The 24,878-nt window shown below is 37.9% G+C and overlaps 1 protein-coding gene across 5 annotated transcripts in view; it reads right to left on the bottom strand.

Moving 5' to 3' along the window:
* dab2ipa (DAB2 interacting protein a) overlaps window positions 1–24,878 on the bottom strand; it is a 130,850-nt gene that overhangs the window by 3,595 nt on the left and 102,377 nt on the right. For all 5 annotated transcript variants that reach the window (XM_052094601.1, XM_052094599.1, XM_052094600.1 and 2 more), the window contains 9 exons: window positions 23,222–23,366; window positions 20,236–20,380; window positions 17,783–18,019; window positions 16,281–16,482; window positions 15,056–15,234; window positions 13,418–14,309; window positions 10,949–11,101; window positions 1,548–1,750; window positions 864–951 (listed from right to left, as the gene is read on the bottom strand). In XM_052094601.1, the coding sequence (XP_051950561.1) occupies window positions 864–951; window positions 1,548–1,750; window positions 10,949–11,101; window positions 13,418–14,309; window positions 15,056–15,234; window positions 16,281–16,482; window positions 17,783–18,019; window positions 20,236–20,380; window positions 23,222–23,366 (2,244 nt within the window). The remainder of the gene's footprint in view (window positions 1–863; window positions 952–1,547; window positions 1,751–10,948; window positions 11,102–13,417; window positions 14,310–15,055; window positions 15,235–16,280; window positions 16,483–17,782; window positions 18,020–20,235; window positions 20,381–23,221; window positions 23,367–24,878) is intronic.

Raw genomic sequence — 24,878 nt, 5'->3', positions numbered from 1 at the left:
CTTTTGCATAAATTTCCCATGGTATTACTACAGTAACCATATTTTCACCTTGATATTCGTAGTGAAACCATAGTAATAATATAGGAAAACAAAAACTATGTTAATATAAATCATAATTTTTTGGTTATTATGGTTTTACTACAAATATTTTTAGTAAAAACATTGTAACCACAAGAATTACCATTGTTAATCTATAGTAAAACCATGGTTACTATATAGACACAGTATACTGTATTAAAACCATGGTTTCTGCCAAAAAAACATGGTTACTTTTCATAGTTACTATAATATTACTACAGTAAAATATGGTTTCCACCATATTTATGAAACATGGTTCACCTACAACAGGCATGCATGGTTACTACAATATTACTATAGTAAAACCATGATATCAGCCAAAAACAATTTTTACTACAATCTACAAAATCACAATAGTAAAATCATAGTTAATTTATGGTATTTGTATAGTAAAACCACTATGGTTTCACAACAAATATTATGGTTAAAGTGTGGTTACTGTAGTAGAACCATGGTAAAACTATTTAGAGGGAACACAAACTATTGCAAGGGACCGCAAAACAATTTCAGAAAAAAAAATCCTGCTCTGTCCTCTAAGGGGCTCCGTAATGTCATGACTGTGGGAACACTGATAATAATTAGTAAATAATTAGAAAATGTTTAAAATAATTTTAGATGAAGAAAAGCATATCACACTGCTTGACTTTTCATTTCAACTACTCAAATATTGCCTTTCACTGGAAATAATGAAAGCACCCTCACCAAACACTTTAATTACAATAAAACATGACTTTTCTTTAAGATGAATAAAACTGATAATAAAGGTGATGGGATTTTTTATTCACCTGGGCTTCAATAATTTTTTGCTTGGAGTCGACGATGGCCTGCATGTCTGCGTGATCTTTCTTAAGTTCTTCTTCAACTGACATCAACCTGAAACATACAATTGTCACTGATAATACAGTATATCATGGATCTCTCTTTGTAGGGTTTGAACATACAATATTTCAGTCTCCAGACTGGATCTTTTACCAATAGACCCCAAGAGGAAAAGGTTGTTGCTCAGAGGTTGCTCTTTCATAGCTTAGTTTCTTAGCAAAGTCTCATTTAAATATCAACTTTGTTTTAGAAGTTTATTCAAAAATGTTTTGGAAGAAATAAAAATAAACCCAAATCAGTCAGCTGTTGACACAGCAAGATTATAGAGCTATACAATTAATGTGAGTAATATAGCTTAGACAATTTGGTCTTGGAAGAATCTAATGAGAAATAATTAATATTGAGATTTATGACTTTTGATTGTAGACTTTACAATTTTGCTAAATCTGAGCAAAGTTGAGACTTTGTTGAGATCTCATCTGAAGTCTCTAGATGTGGCACACATGAGATTACTGGGGCCTTTTTTCTCAGAATAAATATTTGAGAATCAGGAAACATCTCCATCTGCTCTCTATTTAATCTAATTAATCTTGGATAAACCAATCCCAACTCTCCTGTTGTCAGAGCAGACCAGGAAGAGATCTGCTCACCTGGTGATGATGCTCTTCATCTGGAGCTCTTTGTCATCCTGTTGCTTGCGTAATCGCTCCTCTGTATCCTCCAGTCGAGCTTGGTACTCCAGGAGCATCTTCTGGGTCTGGTCGTCCTTGCTTTTAATGCGAGATTCATACTCTTCCAGCTTCTTAGCAGAAATACGCAGCTTCTCCTGCAGGAGAGCTATCTCTTGCTGATACTGAGGAAAGAGAGAGAATGAACTACTGTAATGGCAGGATTAGAGAATAACAATCGTGTAAAGAGGAAATACTATAGCCTTTGTAATCCTCTCATATCTGTCTGTCTAAGCTTGGAAAATCCAGAAAAGCTGTTTGAAAAATATCTAGTAGACCACAGAACAGTGCAGGTGAAAATAAGGCTTTACATATGTGGGTAGTTAGGGATCTTAAAATTTAGATGTACAGCATAAATAAACAAACTAAGACCACTAGTGAAAATGCTTCTATATTCTTTTCTCAATTAATACACATTTCTCAATTTCAAGTGGTACTATCTGCATAACAATTTGAATAAAAAGATGAATTAAAAAATGTACATACATTTCAGAATTTCTTATAATTTGGTATGGCCCCCTTTTGCTTTAATGCCAGTATGCACTTGAGCTGGCATTAATTTATGATTAATATTATCCCAGGATAATTTACGAATGTTGCAAAGAGCAAATAAATCTGTCGAGTTAACATGGTCAATGTCACAAATTTACCTTGATTTGATAAGTAACTATAAATAGTGCAAATCTTAAATATTTCTTCTTCATTTCACATATTTGTTTTGCACTTTTAATATCCTAAAACGGTTTATTTCCATTTAAATGTATAATTATTAAAATAACAATAATCCCAGAATATCAATGTGATCTCAGGAATTTTGGACCCCACTGTACAATATATACAAACATGTTTAACCCTCAGAGACCCAGTGTATCGCAATGTTTGCTAAAACCAATAATATGATAACTATTTTCTTTTAAAATTAAAAACAGTAAAAAATGACAGTATAACAGAAGCTGACAATCTGTACTGTATCAAAACAACAGTTTTGGTGGGAAAACTGCAGTTCGCTATTTCGCTGAAATATTCCTGCAGTGTGACAAATGAATTTTTCAAAGTAAAAATTGAACAGTCTCTCAATTAATATATAATAAAAATGGCATGTTAATACACAAACACACAAAATATATTTTTGCAGGTTGTTCAGTTTACTTAATTAAAATGAACTAAAGCAACACAATTCTAGAACATTTTGTCTCAACTTGATTTCATTGTGTTCTATCAATTCAATTTGTAAACTTCGCCAAAACAGAACCGAACTACCGATGCGTAGACTCTAAAAGACTCCTGAAGGTGTCCTGTGATATCTGGCACCAAGACTTCAGCAGCAGGTCCTTCAAGTCCTGTAAGTTGTGAGGTGGAGCCGCCATGGATCAGTCTTGTTTGTCCAGCACATCCCACAGATGCTCAACTGGATTGAGATCTGGGGAATTTGGAGGCCAGGGTAACACCTTGAACTCTTCAACATGTTTCTCAAAGTATTCCTGAACAATGTTTGCAGTGTGGCAGGGCACATTATCCTGCTTAAATAGGACATTACCATCAGGGAATACCTTTGCCATGAAGGGGTGTACCTGGTCTGCAATGATGTGTAAGAAGGTGGCACATGTCAAATTGATGTCCACATGAATGGCCGGACCCAGGGTTTCCCAACAGAATATTGCCCAGAGCATAACATTCCCTCAACTGGTTTGTTGTCTTCCCACAGTGCATCCTGGTTCCATCACTTCCCCAGGTAAACAGCATACACGTACACGGCCATCCACGTGATGTAAAAGAAAATGGGACTCATCGGACCTTCTTCCACTGCTCCAAGGCCCAGTTCATACGCTCTCTTGCCCACTGTAGGCACTTTCAAAGGTGGACAGGGGACATCATTGGCACTCTGACCAGTCTGCGGCTACGCAGCCTCATATGCACTGTGTGTTGTGACACATTCCTCTTATAACCATCATTAAAATGTTCTGTTACTTGTGCCACAGTAGACCTTCTGTCAGTTTGGATCAGATGGGATAGCCTTTGTTGCCCTCACGCATCGATGAGCTTTGGCGCCCAACACCCTGTCGCCAGTTTGTGGTTTGTCCCTCCTCGGACCATTGTCAGTAGATACTCACAACTGCTGAGCTGGAGCACCCCACAAACCTTGCTGTTTCAGAGATGCTCTTACCCAGTCATCTGGCCATAACAATTTGGCCCTTGTCAAAGTTGCTCAGGTCTTTACTCCTGCCCATTTATCCTGCATTCAACATGTTGACTACAAGAACTGATTGTTCTCTTTCAATCTAATCTACCCAGTCACTGACATGTGGCCTTGTTAGAATATGATCAACATTATTCATTCACCTGTGAGTGGTCATAATTGTTTGGCTCACCTTTGTATAAAAAGAGTGTCTGTTAGGCTAGGGTTTTGTGGTGAAGATTACTGCTTGTGCTTATGTTGAGGATTGACTTTCACTTTCAAGTGATGTTTGATTCGAGTGCTGCTTAGCTCTAGAAAAGCATTTGCTATCAAATTTACTCTACAGCAGTTTCACTGTCCTTACACTTGCTCATCTGGCATATACTAATAATTAAAAAATAAATTACGTTGTACCAACATAAGAAAATACATTTTTAAATAGTTACCTAATAAAATTGAGTAACTACTATAGTACATTGATTTGTGTTTGTAAAAGTCAAGTCATTTGTATTTGTATAGCGCCTTTCACAACACACATCCTTTCAAAGCAGCTTTACAGAAGATCAGGAATTAACAGAAGATACAACTGTAATATCTATAATGTCTTAGAGTCTTCATTGTGTAGTTTAATAAAATACAATTGTGAATTGTGTTTAAAAATAAGTAATTCAATAATAATTGTATTTATAACCCCCATGAGCAAACTGAAGGCAACTTTGGCAAGGAACACAAAACTCTATAAAATAACCTTGGGAGAAACCAGGGTAACTGTGGGAGCCAGTTCTCCTCTGGCTAACATCATGAATATAATGCCAATATTACTTATGTTTTAAAATTATTAAACTAAGTAAGTGGTCAGTGTTTAAACAAATATCTTGTATGAACTGTAAGATTAATAACTAATGTCTTTAAAATTCATCCTGGATGAACTGCAGAAGATCACATAGGTGCAATTGTCCCTGTTAGTTGGCTGATGAAGGGTTTTGTTGGCAATTAATTGATAGTCTATTTATTCCATTTCAAGAGTGTATTCCATCATTAGACCGAGGTGATGCAGGCAGAGATCAGTTAGGTCCATCGCAGTTCAATCTGGCCAGTAATTTCGGTAAGGTCTATCCTAAATCCCAGGTTCAGGCAATCGCATAGGAAGTATCCCATGTCTTATGCTGGAGTTGTCATCAGTTCATCCTCTGAAGTCCTGAAGCTGCTATTAGTCATCATCACACAGCGACATATCGCAGTTGAGTCCAACACGAAGCAGGAATGGTGCTGGATCCAGCCGGTTCTGGTGACCTCAGAATAGGAGTTCCAAGGTTGAGAAAGGGAAACAAATAGAATAATATTAGCACAGATGCCATTCAATTTATTGCAGATTTATAGAGCACAATCAATGTTTCTGGTTCTGGCAGACCTAACTAAAGCTAGATTTTAACTGATGGAGTGTGTCTGCATCTTGAACAGTGTTAGGTAGACTATTCCATAATTTACGAGACAAATATGAAAAGGATCTACCTCATTTTGTGCATTTTGATATTTTAGGAAATATTAACAGGCCAGAATTGTGCTATTGTACTGCACGTGATGGAATATAGCATGGTAGAAGGTCACTTAAGTACTTCGGAGCTAGACCATTCAAAAGTTTGTTCATAGTTAACAGAATTTTGAAATTAATACAAAATTTAACAGGTAGCCATTGTAAAGATGATAAAATGTGGCTAATATGATCATAACTCTTGGTTCTATTCAGAACTCTGGCTGCTGCATTTTGAACCAATTGAAGTATATTTATTGATCATGCTGGACATCCTCCCAGTAATGCATTACAATAATCTAGTCTTGAGGTCATGAACGCATTAATTTGTTTTTCCGCAACAGAGAGCATGTGTCGTAATTTAGCAATATTTCTTAGGTGGAAGAATGTTGTTCTACAAACACTGGTAATTAGATTTTCAAAGGACAGATTGGTATAAAAAATAACGCCTAAGTTCTTAGTTGTTTAAGACGATGTAACAGTACATACATCGAAAGTCAAATTATATTTTAGCAGCTTATTTTTATAGGTTTTTGGTCTGATAATTAGTACCTCTGTTTTGTCAGAATTGAGTAGAAGGCAATTTCTGAACATCCAATCTTATATTTCATTGATACACTCTGCTAATTTTGCGAATTGTGAAATCTCATCAGGTTTTGAAGAAAAATAAAGTTGTGTATCGTCAGCATAATAGTGGAAACTTATTCACGATTCCTGATAATATCTCCCAGGGGAAGCATATACAAGGAGAAAAGCAGAGGCCCTAAAACTGATCCCTGTGGCACTTCAATACTTTACTTTTGTTTGGTTTGACAATTCCTCATTTACATAGACAAAGTGGTATCAGTCTGCTAAATAGGACCTAAACCATGCTAATGCAACTCCACAAATGAATGACATAATAACATAATTCTCTAGCCTATTCAATAGAATGTTATGATCTATTGTGTCGAATGCAGCACTAAGATCTAAAAGCACTAGAAGTGCAGCCACGACCAGGTGATAAAAGCATGTCATTTCTAACTGATAATTGTAGTCTCTGTACTGTGATGAGGCCTAAATCCTGACTGAAATTGTTCATATACATAAACTATTTCTCTGTAGAAATTAACATATTTGTGAGGATACTACCTTTTCTAGTATTTTCGACATAAACGGGAGATTTGAAATCGGTCTATAATTAGCCAGTTCTCCAGGATCAAGTTGTGGCTTCTTAATAAGTGGTTTGATAACTGCTATTTTAAAGTTCTTGGGACATGTCCTAATGATAGCAAGGATTTAATGAAATTGAGAAGAGGTTCTGAGATAACAGGGAATATCTCTTTTATGAGCTTGGTTGGAATTGGATCTAACTAAAATGTTGTGGCTTTTGATGTTTCGACAAGTTTTGTTAGCTCTTCTTGAACTATGACAGTAAAGGATTGAAGTTGCATGTGAGGAAATGAGACGCTGTTTTCTGAGGTACTGTGACAGGTGATTGCATAATTTCAATTTTATATCTGAATATTTCAATTTTATCAGTAAAAAATTCATTAAGTCATTACCCTTGTGCTGCAACGGAATATCTGGTTCTGTTGAGACTTTATTCCTAACCAATATAGCCACAGTATTGAATAAACACCTAGGAATGTTGTGGTTATTTTCTCTGAGTTTGCTAAAATATGCTGGCCTGGCAACTTTAAGTGCCTGTCTGTAGCTACAGACACTATCCTTCCATGCACCTCTACTCTATAACTCTAATTTTGTATTCTTACACTTGCACTCCATTTTCCCAGCTGTTCTCTTGAGAGCATGAGTGTGATCATTGTACCATGGTACAGGGCTTTTTTCTTTAATTGAAGGGGGGCAACACTATCATGAGTGCTAGAGATGACTGTATTTATATTTTCTGTTGTTTCATCAAATTCTTCTAGGTTTTGGGTTTACTTACAAATTTAGTGTATGAGATAGATCTGGAAGATTATTAGTGAAGCTATATTTAGTGGTCAAAAGAATAGTTCTACCTGAACGATAGCGTGGTGTAGATCTCATGGTGTCACATTAAGCATTATTAGTTATTAACTAAAACATTAATATCCTGTCCTCTGAGTAACACCAAAAACTTCACTGTAAATTGCAGCAACAACTCCTCCTCGACCATTCAGACGAGGCTCATGTTTATAACAAAAACCTGGGGGAGTAGATTCGTTTAAAGTAATATATTCATCCGGTTTAAACCAGGTTTCAGTTTAACAGAGCACATCCAAACTATGATCTGTAATAATTTAATTTACAATTAATGCTTTGATAGAAAGAGATCTAATGTTAAGTAGCCCTATTTTGATGATGTTTATCTTTAATTTGTTTGTTTTGTTCAAGTTTGACCTTAATCCATTTTTTTCTCAATGATTTAGTGAAGGGTTTGTGTTTGGTATTTCGGGGAACAGACACAGTCTCTATATGATATTTAGGTGATACAGTCTCTATGTGTTGTAGTTTATGTGACCTGTGTGACATCTCAAGGCAGCTAGCAGAAGTTCGGTTTAACCAGTTTGTCTGCTTCCTGACCTGGGCCCCAGTTAGTCAAATACTATCATTATTAAGACTATGAGCCAAATTACAAGAGAGGAGAGCAGCACCTACCCTGGAGGGATGGGTCCATCTCTCTTTAGCAGGTCAGGTATACCCCCAAAAACTCTTCCAATTGTCTATATATCCTATTTTATTCTCCAGACACCACTCAAACATCCAGCCATTCAGTCACACTAATCTACTATAAACCTCATCACCATGATGAGCAGGGAGGGGGCCAGAGCATATTACAGTGTCTGACATAGCTTTTGCATATTCACACACCTCTTTAACATTATCTCTTGTGATTTATGACTGGCAAAGCCGGACATCATTAGTGCCGACATGAATAACAATTTTAGGAAATCTATGTTTAACATTAACCAGCACTTGTACATTTTATCTGATGTCAGACACCCTGGCACCCGAAATGCACTTAACAATAGTGGCTGGAGTCTCTATTTCCAAGTTCCTTACAATAGAATCACCAATAACAAGGGCTCTTTCAACATGATTCTCAGTGGGTGTATCACTGAGTGGGGAGAATCGATTGGAAACACTAACAGGAACGAGAGAGTGGTGTTACTTTGCTGAGCGCATATGCTGCCGAAACGTCACCCAAAGGCCCTACTGCCAGGGCTCTACAGCTGGAACCAAAGTGTGTGTATATCTCTCTGTACTGCCTGCATCTGAAACAGTATCTACCAGCTCTCTTTCTCAGTGACCTCCACTAGCGTTCGGATGCATGTCTCTAACTCATTAGCTTTCTCCATCAGCCTGACTAATTCCTTATATTTATCACATGTGAATCCCTCACTGCTGATGGAAGAGGCTATTGTAAACGTGACATGCAATGCAGGAAGAAATTACATGAGCGGATGCCATAACTTACCACAGTTGTTTGTTGTTGTTGGTTGTTTCTGAGTGGTGAGGGTTTGAGATCGAAGTGAATCCTTCCACAATTGTTTGTCGTTATGGTCGTTCTTGATAAGGGGTGCTTTGAGATTGATGCAATAATCTGTGCTCAGTCAATCATTATATTGCCAAAAACTGAAGATTTCATAAAAATGTGTACACTAAAGTCTTCAAAGACAAAGGACAACTGGCTCTAACAAGGACAGAAAGAGATGTGGAAGGGCAGATGCCTCAAATGTCCTCAGCTGACAGCTTCATTGAATTATACTCGCTGAACACCAGTTTCATGTACAACAGTAAAGAGAAGACTCAGGGGTGCAGGCCTTATGGGAAGAATTGTAAAGAAAAAGCCACTTTTGAAACGAAAAAGAAAAGGTTAGAGTGGGCAAGGAAACACACACATTGGACAACAGATAATTGGAAAAGAGTGTTACGGATCTTAACCACATTGAACTTTTGTGGGATCAGCTAGACTGTAAGGTGTGTGAGAAGTGCCCAATAAGACAGCCACATCTATGGCAAGTGCTACAGGAAGTGTGTGATGAAATGTCACCTGAGTATCTAGACAAACTGACAGATAGAATGCCAAGGATCTGCAAAGACGTCATTGCTGCATGTGGAGGATGATTTGATGAGAACTCTGTAGTAGTTTAAGGTGTTTACATTTTTTTTTTTTTTTCAAATTTCAATATTAATTTTTTACAATATTAATGTCCTGACTATACATTGTGATCAGTTAAATGCCACTTTGGTGAATAAAAGTGCAATTTTCTTTACATAAGAGCAAAATCAGTACATTATTCCAAACCTTTGGCCACCAGTGTACATAAGCATGTTAAACAAAAACAGTGTGCCTGGCTATACTGAATTCTTCTCAGATATTTATTTTAAATACAAGACCTTGCTTTGCATATACTTCCTTTTGGTGCTTCAGCAATTCAGAAACGATTTTGTAATTTTTTATTTTGTATGCAGTCAATCAGAAAATAATGCTTTTGAGAGCTCATTGAGAACAGAATTTCACTGAGAGTCTCCAAACTGATTTTAGATTCCGCTTGGACAAGGGCTTACAGAAACAGAGTTGTCTGCTTTAAAAATATGCAAAGGCAGAATAAAAAGCAAGATTACCAAGAGGAATCTGGTTTCTTCAGGCTTTGCATCTAGATGATAACTATTGCAATTATCTTTCTTCTCTTTAGAGGATTCAGCCAACATTCACAGCATCATTTACATTATCCGCTTTAAACACTGCACATGCAAGTTGTGTTCAGGGAGAGGGTTGAGTTTTTGGGTGTGCATGCTCAGTGCGCTCCGCTGAGGCTCATCATTCATTAAAGAGCAGGCAGACAATCCTGAACCAGAGTCCACAGAGATGTCTTTCTCTCTCTCTCTCTTTGTAAAAGCTTAGTGTTTTGAGCTGCTGGCTGTCTAAATGACAAAACTAAAGAGATCAGAAGTCAAATTCATCTAAAGGCCTTATGAATTTCATGTCTGCTCTCTGAACATCGTCTACTTGTCTGTGGTTTCAATCTGCAGTGCTTTTTCAAACTCTTATCTTATTTTAAGCCAAGGAGTCGTGACTAAGCAACTGGGTTAGAGCTTAACATATCCTCATGTCTAGATGCAGGTAGAAAAGAAAAACCTTGGATCTTCTTGATTTAAAGAGAGGTAAGATGCACCAACAAAGCAAGCAGATGGAGATGACAAATGTTGGAAGTTTGGACACTTAAGGTAAACTTAAAAATGTGTGAAGGTAATTTTATTAAATAACAAATGATCAAATGATGCTAGAGCATGTTCTACTAGCATTTGACAACCATAAAGTGTCCGAATACTTCATGCAAAAGTATACTGTATCTATTGTTTTATCATTTCAAACCTAAGAAACTTTTTTTTTTAAATGTTCTGCTTGGAATGTGTGCTTAAGCCATCTTTCTTTAAAACAAATGCCACTTGGTTTCATAATTTGTTTTCTAATGCAATGGAATTAATAAATGTTTCAGTGCAGCTTAAGTGTCCAAATATTTTTTAGGGTAACTGTATATTAGGAGAAATCATATGAGCCTGCATAGTTCTTGTCTGGGTAAGAGGGCCATTTTTAAGGAAATAAACAGTTTTTGCAAATAAAATAGGCTGAGCTCTTATTATTACCTTTTCAGTTTGTGTGAGATCTTCTTTGTTTGTGAAGTCCTCACGGTGCTTTGAATCTGGGTCAATTCCATCCTGTTCCAAATATTGCACATTCATATTCAGCAGCCATGCAGCAGTGCGGTCCAACGCGTTTGGATTCACAGGAGATGGAGCCTAGCAAAAGTCCATAAGAAAACACATTCATAGACATACACCAGCTTCAATGTTAAATTTGTTATCATTAATATTGCTAATTGACATTAAATATTTTTGGAAAGTTGACAATTTTTAAACTATTGAAGCAAAAAGGTAATATAACTCTTTTGTGCCATGTGTATCAAATACTGTATGATACACAACGTTTGAAGGCTCCTGTTTCACTGTATGTTCAAACTGATGAGCCAAACCTACATATGATAAAACATTTTACTGAAAAAATACATTTCATTAATATACTGTAGTATTGATGTGTTGAACTGAACTGTGATATATTTCAATCCATATTATAGACCAAGGAGAGGAAGCTGTCATGGCCAAACTCTCAAACATTTGGTATCTCTGAAAAGCCCATGGGTTCCTCTGATAATACCCCAAGATTTACCACTGTAGCATGTACGGGCTAAGAAAAACTTAAGTAACAAATGTCCCCCACAAAACTGAATTGCTGGGCCTCAGAAGGATAATGACCTTTAAAGCCTAATGTGACACATATTATATAAGTGTTCTTTAATATGTCAGGCTTTACAGGGTTAAAATAGTGAAAAACTGAAAAGATATTATAACCAGTAACAGGATCTACAATTTCTCTTACACATTCATCTACATTTTACATATTATGCGTCAACATGCACACACACACAAACAAACAAATACACACAACAGCTCAAAGAGTATGGTAGAGTAGGCTAAAGGTGGACAGAGGCATTAGATGTTGTCTTAAAACTTTTCAAGGTGACAACACTTGTGCTAGCTCGAAAAAATGCTTGATCATTTTTTTAATGAAGATCTATTTCATCAGACATCAAACAAACAGTTTATACAATCTGAGCTGTCATTTAATCACTAGTGCAGTGCTGAGCTCCTGCAATTAATTCTGCCTGTCTGTTTCGTTCCCTGCATATCTGACAGGCTGCGTGTTCATCTCAACTTAAGAGCCTCATTTGAGTGTGCCGATGGACCAAACAAATCATTAACCCCCAAGAGATCAGAATGGCAAGTTGTTTTAATGATACACTATGTAAATTTTGGCCCTCTAGCAGTTGAAGCATAAAAGTAAGTTACTTGCAGAGGTAATTACGTGAGTTGTGCTTCGACTCTGCTCTTCTGCGCGGTAGCTCTAAAATATAAATAATTACTATAAGCTTACCATAGTGAATCAGGGTATGGCAAAACATGGTTTGGAAGACAGATTGTTGGTGTGCTTGCTAATTAATGAAATTCTGTTCATTTAAAACAAAATAATCATGCATAGTGTAGCTTTAAGGATATCAGCCTTGTGGTTGCTAATTTATTCAAATCTAAATTAGCCATGGGAACATAAAAACACATATGGAGCTAGTGAAATGAAAAGGATGCAATCGGTTTCCAAATTAAATTTAATGAGAACTTAACAAGGAAGTACAACAATGATTTTATCTTGGTTGTAGCTAAATAACTAGATTTATTTAATATTCCGAAGAAAACGTTAGTAGTGCTTGATTGTGCAAAACTTGATGGCACAACGGTGGTGGGTTCTGTATGGTTGTTGCTAAGGTGTTCTGAGGGGTTTGTAGAGTGTTGCTAGGGTGTTCTGGGTGGTTGATAGGTTGTTAATATGTGCTTGCTATAATGCTGTTGCAAAGGTGTTCTCAGAGATTTTTAGTGTGTTGCTAGGGTGTTATGATAGGGTGCTAGGGTGTTGCTACGTGGTTGTTTAAGTGTTCTGAGGGGTTTTAGTGTATTGGTAGGGTGTTCTGAATGGTTGTCAGGGTGTTACTATGCGGCTGCCAATTTATTCAGATATTTTTAAATGTATTGCTAGGGTGTTCTGGTCGTTGCTAGGTTTTTGCTATAATGCTGTTGCAAAGGTGTTCTCAGCGGTTTTTAGTGTGTTATTTGGGTGTTTTGGGATGGTGCCAGGGTGTTACTATGTGGTTGCTGATGTGTTCTGAGAGGTTTTTAGTGTGTTGCTAGGGTGTTCTGAATGGTTTCCTGGGTGTTACTATGTGGTTGCTAAGGTATACTGAAGTTTATTTTTATTGTGTCGATAGTGTGTTGTGGTGGTTGCTAGGGTGTTACTATGTAGGAACCAAGTTGTTTTGAGGGGTTTCTAGTGTGGATAAGGTGTTCTGGTTTGTTGCCAGTTTGTTGATATGTTGTTGCTGGAGATTTCTCAAGGGTTTTCAGTGTGTTGCTAGGGTGCTCTGAATGGTTGCTTACTGGCCCATATACATATACTGGTCCCTAGGTATTGATAACAACATTGACATTTTTAAAAATGGTTCCACTCACTTGTTTGTGCAGGGTACGTTGCTTTGATTCTGGACTGTCCCCTTTGGATGATGACGACTGCTGTCTGAGTCTGGTGCCACTGCTTGGCCAATCAGGAGACGATGACATCATACTGCCACTGGAGGGACGGGGGTAGGGGGCAGTGTTAAGCATACTGGGTGGAGTGCGGCCCCTTGTGACTGTTGGAGGTGGCTGATCTATCCTACGCGGTGGCCCCGCGCTGTTCTGGCGTGGTACGTTGGCTTGGTGTTGGGTCTCGGTGAGAGACAGCTGTCTGCGGGTGAACTCTCCAGAACGCCGTACAAATTCTTCCCCACTGCTGCCCCCTCCACCACTGGCACCCGTGCTGGACTGGCTCAAGAATGGGTGCTTTGGCCCCACAGTCCCTGCCTCTTCTGCATTACTCTGGGAGCTGATGGAACTCTGGCCTTCAGACCCCGAATCGGCACGGGGTGACACAGACAATCCGGCGGCCATCTGGTACACTGGGTTCTGGAAGGACAGAGGGGCGAGCAGCTGAGACCTCCCTGGGGCGCTCTCTGAGCTCGGTGTTGTGGAGGTCTGACCTGCTCTCCTCAGGGTTGGAATGCTGGGCGTGATGCCCTTAACTGTGCGGGTGGTCCATACTCCAGTTCCTTGGCCAACAGAGGTCTGGCTATCATTAATGGGATCGCTAAAGGAGGTATTGGGAGCACTCTCCAAAGAACGACTGTCTTGCAAGTCCACCATGGATAAACTCTTGCTGCCATTGGGAATCTGAACATCTGGCTCATTGGCTTCAGAATAACTTGAGCTACGGGCGGGTGACGGTTGAATAACAGAGTTCCTCGTCACAAAAAACAGGTCCTTATTTTCAGGGGTCGGTGAGGGCAGGCGAGTGAAATCCACTAACCTGTTGAAGTGGCATTGGGACAAAATGGAGGTCTCAGATGTTTTTTAATTCAAACCAAACTCATTACTTGCCTATCTTCCTAATTTGCATGACTAATAGATGTGTGTGCTGCAGAGTGGGTGGGGGAGTGCAACACATCACTGCCTGTACTGACCATTCCCTCCAAGAACTGTTCTCAACTCATGACATTAGATAACAGTGTAGATTTGTAAAAAGTTCTGAAAACTGATTATTAAAACATGTTAAGACATTATAAGATCCCTCATTTCATAGCCTGCCACAGTAAGTAGCTATCAACTTGCATGGAGCGCATTCTGATCACACATAATCAAAAGCAGATAGCAGAATTTTGTTCAGTCTTATTGGCTAAAGTAAGTTCATGGGTGTTTCTGATTCAAGCTCAAGAAATACAAAATAAGCATGTATTCTCATAATGTATTCTATATTCTGATCACAAAATCGACTCCACGATTTTCCACTATTTTTGGTGTTTTCTGTACAATCATTCATGGAGATGTGCCATAAGTTGAATGGATAATTTTTAGAAGGCAGATTTTTGTGGTATCCTCCATTTCAGATACATCGGCCACTACACAGCATGTGAAACAAAACTGTGGTTGGTCGCTTTATATTTTGGTCAGATGGTCACTTCCTAAATGGGCAGTTCTCGGACAGAATAAGCTGCATTTTGACCAGACTCCATGATGCAAGTCCAGCTACATGAGACTACAATACCCTTGACATACCCTGTGATCTCACTGTCCATGACCATTTTCTGCAGACCGGTTGACAGACTGCTGCTGGGTAGTCCAGGGGAGCCCACACGTTCGGTTGGAGACGACACAGGGACTCCGGTGGGGTTCGTCAGGGCTGAATTCACGTCACGCAGGATCCGTGCCAATGGGCCAAGCTTAGTGATAGTACTCTATAACCACAAAGAGAACTGTGATTAACCTGATTCCAACGTGAAGAGCGCATTGTGAACTCACTGTGAACTCACTGTGTTTAAGGATGAGTTGGACTGGACAGAGAAGGAAAAGCTGTCCAGCATACATGGGAACTTTTTCAATGCATTTTAAATAAAGAATATATATATATATATATATATATATATATATATATATATATATATATATATATATATAAAAGGGTATACATTTAATACATTTTAGCTTCTTTAAAGATTCTAAAAATAGTATTGTTTCAATATTTGTCAGTTTATTATTCCCATACTTCAAATTGTGTTTTTCATAGTTTTGATGACTTTACTATTATTTTCAAATGTGGAAAACAGTATGAGTAAAGAATGAGTTGAACAAACTTTTGACTGGTAGAGTTGATTACTATTTACTGTCAAAAACCGCACAGCCGTCTACTTTTTGACAATAATGCTTACATGAAGTGGTCTTTTGATCTGCCCCTCCAGATATTCCTCAATTAAGGTATCTCTAACCATGTAAACTGACTTTATTTAACAGCTAGTTGAATACTTTTTAAATTATAAGACAATTTGTATCAGTACCCCTAGAATGCATATGTGACAGTCTCCATGTAGCAACCTGATGTTAGATGCAATGGTCACCACTTATATATCGCAAATATAGCTACATAGACAGCAATTTTATTCTAGTCCATTGTAATTACAGTATATGTATGTGTTTGTGTGGGCAAAATTGTATATTTTAATACCAAGCATAGAAATTTCCCATTATTCTGTAATTCAGCCGTACTCCATTTTCAATGTGTCTGAAACTTTTCAGAATGAAATAAAAAGATAAATTAAAGATTAAATTAATTATTATTTTATAAAAAAACTTTATAAAATAAAATAAGTAGTTTCATAAAGAATAAGTATATACCTCATGTGCATTTAAGGGGGTTCTAGGGTTAAATATGGGCCAACAAAATTCAATAGCCTAAAACATTTCCCACTAACAATGACATTATTGAAAATCAAAATCAAGAACTCACCTGATCAAGCTGTGAGACAGATTCTGACAAAAGAGAATGGAGAGAGGAGAGTTCACGGCCCAAGTCAACATAACCCTCAAAGCCTGCTGTGTTAGAGATGGTCTCTGGGTTGGAGATCTCCAACAAAAAACGCTGCATGTTTGTCCATTCATGCTCCAAGAACTGATTCATGAAGGACATGTATTCTTCCTTACTGCCAAATCTACAACATAAAACACATTAAATACAGCTTGTCCTAATGAAAATGCTTTGTAACACTCTCCATAAAGCTTGTATAAGGCCTTTAAATAATTTATGAGGTGTATGTTCTCGTAACTAACTGCAACCCCAGACATTTAAACCACTCACAATGCGTGAATGTCACTGGATTAGATAAAAAACTTGGCAGTGCGATACTTCAGATATTGTCGGCTCTTGTTTGACAAATTGCGATGTTCCTTATTTGTAAGTTGCTATTTGGATAAAAGCGACTGCTTAAATAATAAGAAAGAAATGTAATGTTTTTTTTGTCTCCACTATAAATTAACTAAATACAGTATTCAAAATGAAGACAAAAAGTTTGTCTTGGTCACTTGCCAGATGATAGTCGAACATGTTCATAGTTAATGTGATGAACTACACCTGTGGTTGCTCTGCTAGGACACCTCTGTGATCATGAGGGGCAATGACTTCAAACATTCATTAAAAATGTATTTCAGACCACACATTTTACCCTATACTAATGTGTAACCATGAAGAGGTAAGTAATATTGTGTATTATAAGTATAAGTATATTATATATTATAATATTATTTATTATAACTGTGGTTACAATACATTTTTTTGTAAAAAAGAGTTTCTGATTCCTGGACATCTGTATATACTATATGTATTTATATACTTATTGAGCACTTTATTAGAAACACCAGTACTTATTCATGCTAAACGTGTGGCAGCAGCGCAATGCATATAATCATGCAGATATGGGCCAGGAGCTTCAGTTAATTGTCACATCAACCATTAGAATGGAGAAACATTTTGAACTCAGTGATTTGGACCATGGCATGATTATTTTTTTTTGTAACTGCTAATCCATAGGATTTTTACGCACAACAAACTCTAGAGTTTACACTGAATGGTGCCAAAAACAAAAAACATCCAGTGAGCGGCAGTTCTGTGGGTGGAAATGCCTTGTTGATGAGTGAGGTCAACAGAGAATGGGCAGACTGGTTATAGCTGACAGAAAGGCTACGGTAACTCAGATAACCCCTCTGTGCAATTGAAGTGAGCAGAATAGCATCTTAGAATGCACAACATTGAGGTGGATGGGCCACAACAGCAGAAGACCCCATCTGGCATTTTATTAAGACCATAGTGATCCTATTAAAGAATTCATTGAGTATATATATATATATATATATATATATATACTTTCACAAGTAATTACATTTAAAAGCTGTATAAAAGAAAAGTAAAAAAAAAGCTGTATTACAGAAAGTTCTGTTTTGCGTGCACACACTCACTTGGTGAAGTTGGCGAGGTTTTGCGTCACTTTGGCGATGAGCGTGAGTGTGCGTGCAGTGCGATCATCAGGATATTCCTGCATGAGGCTGAAGAGAGAGGGTGACATGATGGCCGGGCACAGGAACCGCAGGAAGAGTGATGCACTGATAAGACGTTCACTGATGTCTGGTCGTCCTCGGTTACTGCACTCCTGCCTCCATGACGCGAATACTTCCTTGAGTTCCCGAGGAAACACGCTGTTGACGAGAGACAGGTACATTTCAGAGCATTCAGAGGGAAACAATGTCAGTGAATAATGACTAACATTTCAGTCTGTTCCTCATGCAAAGCTATTGTATGGCTTTAGAAGACTTTGAATATAGTGCATGACTCATGAACGCGAGTACTGTAAAAATACTAGGTCCCTTTTGAAGCTTGACAGATACGGCCACTATAAATTGTTGTTCTATGGAAAAAAGCAGTGTGAATTATTTCAAGAATTTCTCCTTTTATTTCCAACAGTAAAATAACAGCATAGACATTTGGAAAGCGTATGCACAGCATTCTGAAATCTGGTCTAGCACTGCAGCATCACTATTTAGAAACAAACAGGCCAAACCCCCCCCCCAAATTCCCACTCAGTTCTGGACTCCCTCATCACATCGCAGTCACTGTGTGTGTTTAATTAAGTGTTAACGATGCAGGATGGTACCCTCTCCCACAACAGTTTCACTACTGCCCCCATTAACCGTTACGCCTGCATTCAATTTTCACATCACACTCCCTGTTGTGGTCTATAGTTTAAGGCAATCTGCTGTTTCAAGTTGCTCTATTTATGACAGTTAAACACAAAAGAACTTTGGTACAGTTAGAAACAACTTAAGAAGATTCAGTTTAAGATACTATCAAAGGTAGGAAAATTGCATTCCCCTGATGGAATAACTTGAATTAGGCTGTTAAAGGAGGGATTCATTTATTTTCCCAGTATGATTTTGCAGATATGTAGGTGATGATGAAGGAGTACCACAGTCTCATCGAGGACAGATGGAGACCTCTCACTTCTAATTAGTTTTTCTATGCCAGGCATGATGTGTTTCTTGGATATATGACAAAATTACAGGATCTGCCTATAATAACGCATATAACTGTTCTTAAGTCTAAATATTCTCACATATTTTAACTAAACAATAATAGTTACAGCTAAAGAGCATTGTTAGGCACAACACACAGCAGAGTATGCACCCCTTTAGCCATACCTAATTGCTGTATAAAAATGGTTACTACATAATAAAATGTTGTTTTAATGACAATTTATTTCTTTAATATTTTTACTGATAAAATTAATTAATAGCCATACTTCTGCTAGAAGTATAGAATAGTCCCTGATATGTAAAATAAGATTGAATAGTGAATGGGGTTTCACGTCATATCCATTTCTTATATTATGTATTTTAGCATGACTGGAATGGTGTATTGACCAATTAGCATCCAGGACCAAAACTGTACATTTAATAATGTTAAATGATCATTTTTAGTCAGGGGTCCGTGGACAGATACAGTTAATAGAACATACAGGATTTTCAAAATGTGTTTCTTAACCCTCCTGTGGATGCTCGCAGTCATTTTTGCCCAGAAACAGTATAGGATTTTTTTTTTTTTTTAAAGAAATTATCACATTTATTTTCCCCTGAAGTAATAACAATAAAATGATACACTTCTTTTGGGATTGTACGCTATTTAGATCTATTTACCTGTACATTTCTTAATTACATTATTCATTTGCATATTTTAAACTTGAAATGAAAATGAAACCAAAAAAATATTGGAATATGTCATGGATTGGGACAGATTGCTGACATCTGGTGAACAAAATAACAATTATATAACTTGAAAATCATGTCATGACAATAATAACCAGTAGATGGCTGCAAAGATGTTTTATGGTTCCACCTCTTAATTTCTGTGTGTGTGTTCAGCATTGTGGCTGATTTTTTTATTTTATTTGACAAATATAAAAAAAAAATTGCTCTTAGGGTCTCACCCATTCATTTCTTATGGTTGGCAATTTAGACCACGGACAGCAAAGGTGTCACTTTTTATTTTTTTAAACCACTTAGACTCATCGCATCAAGTCCCAATTGTTTTTTATGTTCAGATTGCAAGTCTAGGAAAAGTCAGGTGGAAACAATTTTTAGGAAACAATTTTTATATATAAAAAAAATACTAATCTGAAATCTGCCAAAAATGACTGAACAGCTCAGGAAGGTTGAATGAATGAAAATTATTTGAAATTGTTACTGAAAAATTGTCTTTTTATATTGGAGGCCTGGAAGGGAGGCCTAGGTCTGCAAACAGCTGAAAATCCATGCAATAGTGGAACTCCCCACAATACAGGTCATGTCAAAACTAGGCCAGCCAGTTGAGATGAAGTGTGTTCCGGTGCTTATATGAGAGGTGATTTTAATGGCATTACCAGTAAGAGTTGATGATCTTGCAGAAAGCCAGCTCACAGCACATCTTCAGGTTGCTTTGGTGTTCATGCAGGTCACTGGAGGAGCACTTAGAGGGGTCCACCTCACAGTTCTCGTCTGACTCATAGAGGGCTTTGATAAATTCACCTTGGACAAAGATCGCACAAGGTATAATAGCAAGGTAGACAAAGCAGAAAAACCTGATTTAGCATAGACGGTGTACATAACATTGTTATACTGTACTGTTTGTTGGTAACACTTTACAATAAGGTTCCATTCATTTACATTAGTTAATGCATTAGGTATAATGAACTATGGCAATATATTTGTATTAATCTTTGTTAATGCTTGTTAATAAAAATACAATTGTTCATTGTTAGTTCATTGTGCATTAACTAATGTTAACATATACAAATTTTGATTTAAAAAAAGGGATTACTACATGTTGAAATTAACATTAATCAAGGTTAATGAATGCTGTAAAAGTATTGTTCATTGTGTTAACTAATGTTGTTAACTAATGTAAACAAATGGAACCTTATTGTAAAGTGTAGCCTGTTTGTTTAATATTATAGTTAAAGGTGCTGTAAGCGATTTTAGCCGTTCTATTTCCACAAGACTGAGCCGTTGAATTAGCTGTGCCCAAAACCCTGCATTATACCGTTGAGACCAGCAACGAATTCAGCATTAGTGCATGTTCCTACAGTTGTCAAACACAACAGTAGCAAAATAGAACCCTAAACTGACAACTATTACGAATCTGAATATGGCATTAAGAATCAGAATCAGCATTTTTGCCAAGTATGCTAACACATACAAGGAATTTGTCTTGGTGACAGGAGCTTCCAGTGTACAACAATACAAAAACAATACAAAAACAGCAGCAAGACATAGATAATTCAAAACAAAAAAAATGATAATACAAAAAATAATTATACATATACGTACATACACTCACCTTCATACATACCCACATACACACGTAGTGCAAATCTATTACAAATCCGTTATATACAGAACAAAAATACAGTATATTATGTACAGTGCAATGTATGTAATGGCAGAAGTGGATATGTTGGATAATATAAATAGACTTAACTGTGTATTGCACATAATTATTGCTCAATGGGGCAATTTAACAGTTCATGAGATGGATAGCCTGAGGGAAAAAACTGTTCCTGTGCCTGACGGTTCTGGTGTCAGCCAGAAGGCAACAGTTCAAAAAGGTAGTGGGCTTGGTGAGTGGGATCCAGAATGATTTTACCAGCCTTTTTCCTCACTCTGGAAGTGTACAGTTCTTGAAGGTGGAGGAGGGGGCAGGAGGCGACCAATAATCCTCTCAGCAGTTCGAACTGTCCTCTGTAGTCTTCTGATGTCTGATTTAGTAGCTGCACCAAACCAGACAGTTATTGAAGTGCAGAGGACAGACTCAATGACTGCTGTGTAGAACTGTATCAGCAGCGCCTGTGGCAGGTTGAACTTCCTCAGCTGGCGAAGGAAGTACAACCTCTGCTGGGCCTTTTTCACAATGGAGTCAATGTGTGTCTCCCACTTCAGGTCCTGTGAGACGGTAGTGCCCAGGAACCTGAATGACTCCTCTGCTGCCACAGTGCTGTTTAGAATGGTGAGGGGGGACAATGTTGGGGTGTTCCTCCTAAAGTCCACAATCATCTCCACCGTTTTGATCGTGTTCAGCTCCAGGTTGTTTTGACTGCACCAGACATCCAGCCGTTCAACTTCCTTTCTATATGCAGACTCATCGTCATCTCCGATGAGGCCGATGACAGTGGTGTCGTCTGCAAACTTCAGGAGCTTGACAGAGGGATCCTTGGTGGTGCAGTCATTGGTGTAGAGGGAGAAGAGTAGTGGGGAGAGCAGACATCCCTGGGGGGCACCAGTGCTGATGGTACAGGTGGTGGAAGTGAATTTTCCCTGCCTCACAAGCTGCTGCCTGTCCGTCAGAAAGCTGGTAATCCACTGTCAGATAGACATGGGAACAGGGAGTTGGTTTATCTTAGTCCGGAGAATAGCTGGGATGATTGTGTTGAAAGCCGAGCTGAAGTCCACAAAAAGGATCCTTGCGTATGTCCCCGGTCTGTCCAGATGTTGCAGGACATGATGCAGTCCCATGTTGACTGCATCATCACAGACCTGTTTGCTCGATAAGCAAATTGAAGGGGATCCAGAAAGGGTCCAGTTATGTCCTTTAGGTGTGTCAACACCAGTCTCTCAAATGACTTCATGACCACAGATGTCAGGGCGACAGGTCTGTAGTCATTAAGTCCTGTGATTTTTGGTTTCTTAGGGACAGGGATAATAATTGAGCGTTTGAAGCAGCATGGGACTTCACACTGCTCCAGTGATCTATTGAAGATCTGTGTGAAGATGGGGGCCAGTTGGTTAGCACAGGAACGAAGGCACGATGATCTGCTTCAACTACAACAATATAAGAACGTGCAAAATAATTGACAGGCAAAAGGGTCTAAGACTGCGGCCCGCTGACACATTTTTGCTTTCTTTTACAAAGTCTAAAGCTGTCACAGAGATCGGTTATTGCCATATCTCTACTCACTTTATTTAACTAATACCTATGACTATTATTATTACATGATTTTCTGTGAAGCTGCTTTAAAACAATGTGTATTGTGAAAAGTGCTATACAAATTAAAATGACTTTATATTGTATGGGATGTGTGATGCCTTTTTTCTCAGCATGTGGAAAAGTGCCTAAAGCAAGCTCTTTTAAGTGAAACTGGCCCTTCCAACTAGATTTTACAGTTATATTTACCAATTCAGTTGGCCTTCAAGGAGTGACTTGATATTTTTATTCAGTAGAACTTCAAACACACAGATGCACAGTATCAGTACATTATTGATTCTATATTCCTCACAACAGGACAATGGATTGCTTTGGAATGCCACAATGAAAATTACATTTCAATATACATTTTACAGAGACACACACATACAAAAGGTGTTTTTTTTTACCTAAAGCATCCTGTAGGTACTTCTGTCCCACTAGTTTCAGGTACTCCTCAATAGCTTTAGTGGCCAAAGTGTTTTCACGGAATATGAGATGCTCGTTGTCTCCGCAACGGTCCACCTCGGACATCATCAGATCCGTTAGAAAGTCCTGAAGGGGATAAAACATTTAGATGTCTTTATCGATAAGCAGCATTTGTTTAGAAAGACTTTGAAAATAATTCCCGATTAAAACCTTAAATTTTAACTGCAAATGTAACATTTGTTTATAGCTGAAGCAACAGTGCACTTTCGGCACTAGCATCACTAAACAGTATTGCAAATATAATGACTGTTTTCAAATGGGTTTAACAAACACTCTCCTTCTATTGGTAATCTTCTATTGGTAAACAGACAGTCCCATCCCTAACTCACAAACCTGGTTGAGCCAATGTTGCTATGTTGCTAAGCAAACAGAACAATGTTTTGATAGCACCACAGGGACACAGTGTTTACACTTTTTGAGGGACATCACTTTTAAAATGCAAAGTATTATCAGGTAGCATTAGAACACAAGATAAAGCTCTAAGGAATAGTTTGTTTTTTGTTACTGATCTATGTTTGCTTTCCTCTTTACTTTCCCTATCTGCCCATCTTTGATCACTCTGTTTTTGAAGTCCTGCTTTTGTTTGTGAACCATCCAGTGCTGGGTGTCTAACAGGATGACCTGAAAATAGCAACTACATCTGACAGGCCGGCACCTTTCATTTGGAATCTTGTGAGAATGTGTTCCAGATTGAGTTGTTTATTATAGATAGTCAGCTGGAGAGATGACTCATACGTAGTGATACTGTATTGATCGTGGGATATGGATGATGCTGTATAGTCCTATGAGATTTTCCCTTGGCATCACTGTATTATTCTTTCTCTCACTTCCTGTTTTTCCTCCCTCTAGATGCATATCCTATGTCTGGGCTCTGCCTCTGTAATCAGTTTTAGCTGAGTACATCTACCGCCCCAGAAGCCAGTGAGTAAATATGCTAATGATTTGCTCTCATGTGGCCCGTGTGTGAAAGGCCCTTTATACTTCTGAGGCTAAATAGTAGTAGATATTTAAGTACATACTTAGTACATATTTACTGGCAAGTTCCAAAAAACAAAAACGACATAAAGTGCCATAAAAGTAGTCCATACGACTTGTCTTATACAGCTATATGGTAGCTTTACTTAAGGAACAGACCGAAATATAAGTCTCATTACTCATATAATACTAGTGCACATTAAAATAACTTGCTTTAAACAAGTAGACATAAGCAGATGCAAGCACTTGACCAATGCATCGCCAGTTCTTTGTGTTATTTTTAAGGTTCAGTTTTAGACAGCTTAATAAGCTACTAAAGTTATCCAGCCAAGCTCCGGAAAATGCTTTTCCCTTCGACCTAAAATGAGTTTGAAAACATCCATGGCCTATTTTCCAATATAAAGGGCCTCACTGCCCTTCTGAAGAGACCAGTTTAGACCAGTATGAATCACCATACTTTACCAGGTTGATTTATGTTGGTACTGATCTAGTTGGATGACCAGCAAATCCAAGCTGTTTTATTAAAACAAAAATTTTCTGGTGAATTTGGTCAACCAGTATGTCTTTCTGGAGAAGCCGGTACACCAAATGGGAATACCAACA

This window comes from Xyrauchen texanus, chromosome 27, assembly GCF_025860055.1.
Source record: "Xyrauchen texanus isolate HMW12.3.18 chromosome 27, RBS_HiC_50CHRs, whole genome shotgun sequence".
Classification (NCBI taxonomy): Eukaryota; Metazoa; Chordata; class Actinopteri; order Cypriniformes; family Catostomidae; genus Xyrauchen; species Xyrauchen texanus.
The sequence above is the reverse complement of the archived record's forward strand: the minus strand, read 5'-3'. Positions and strand labels throughout refer to the sequence as shown.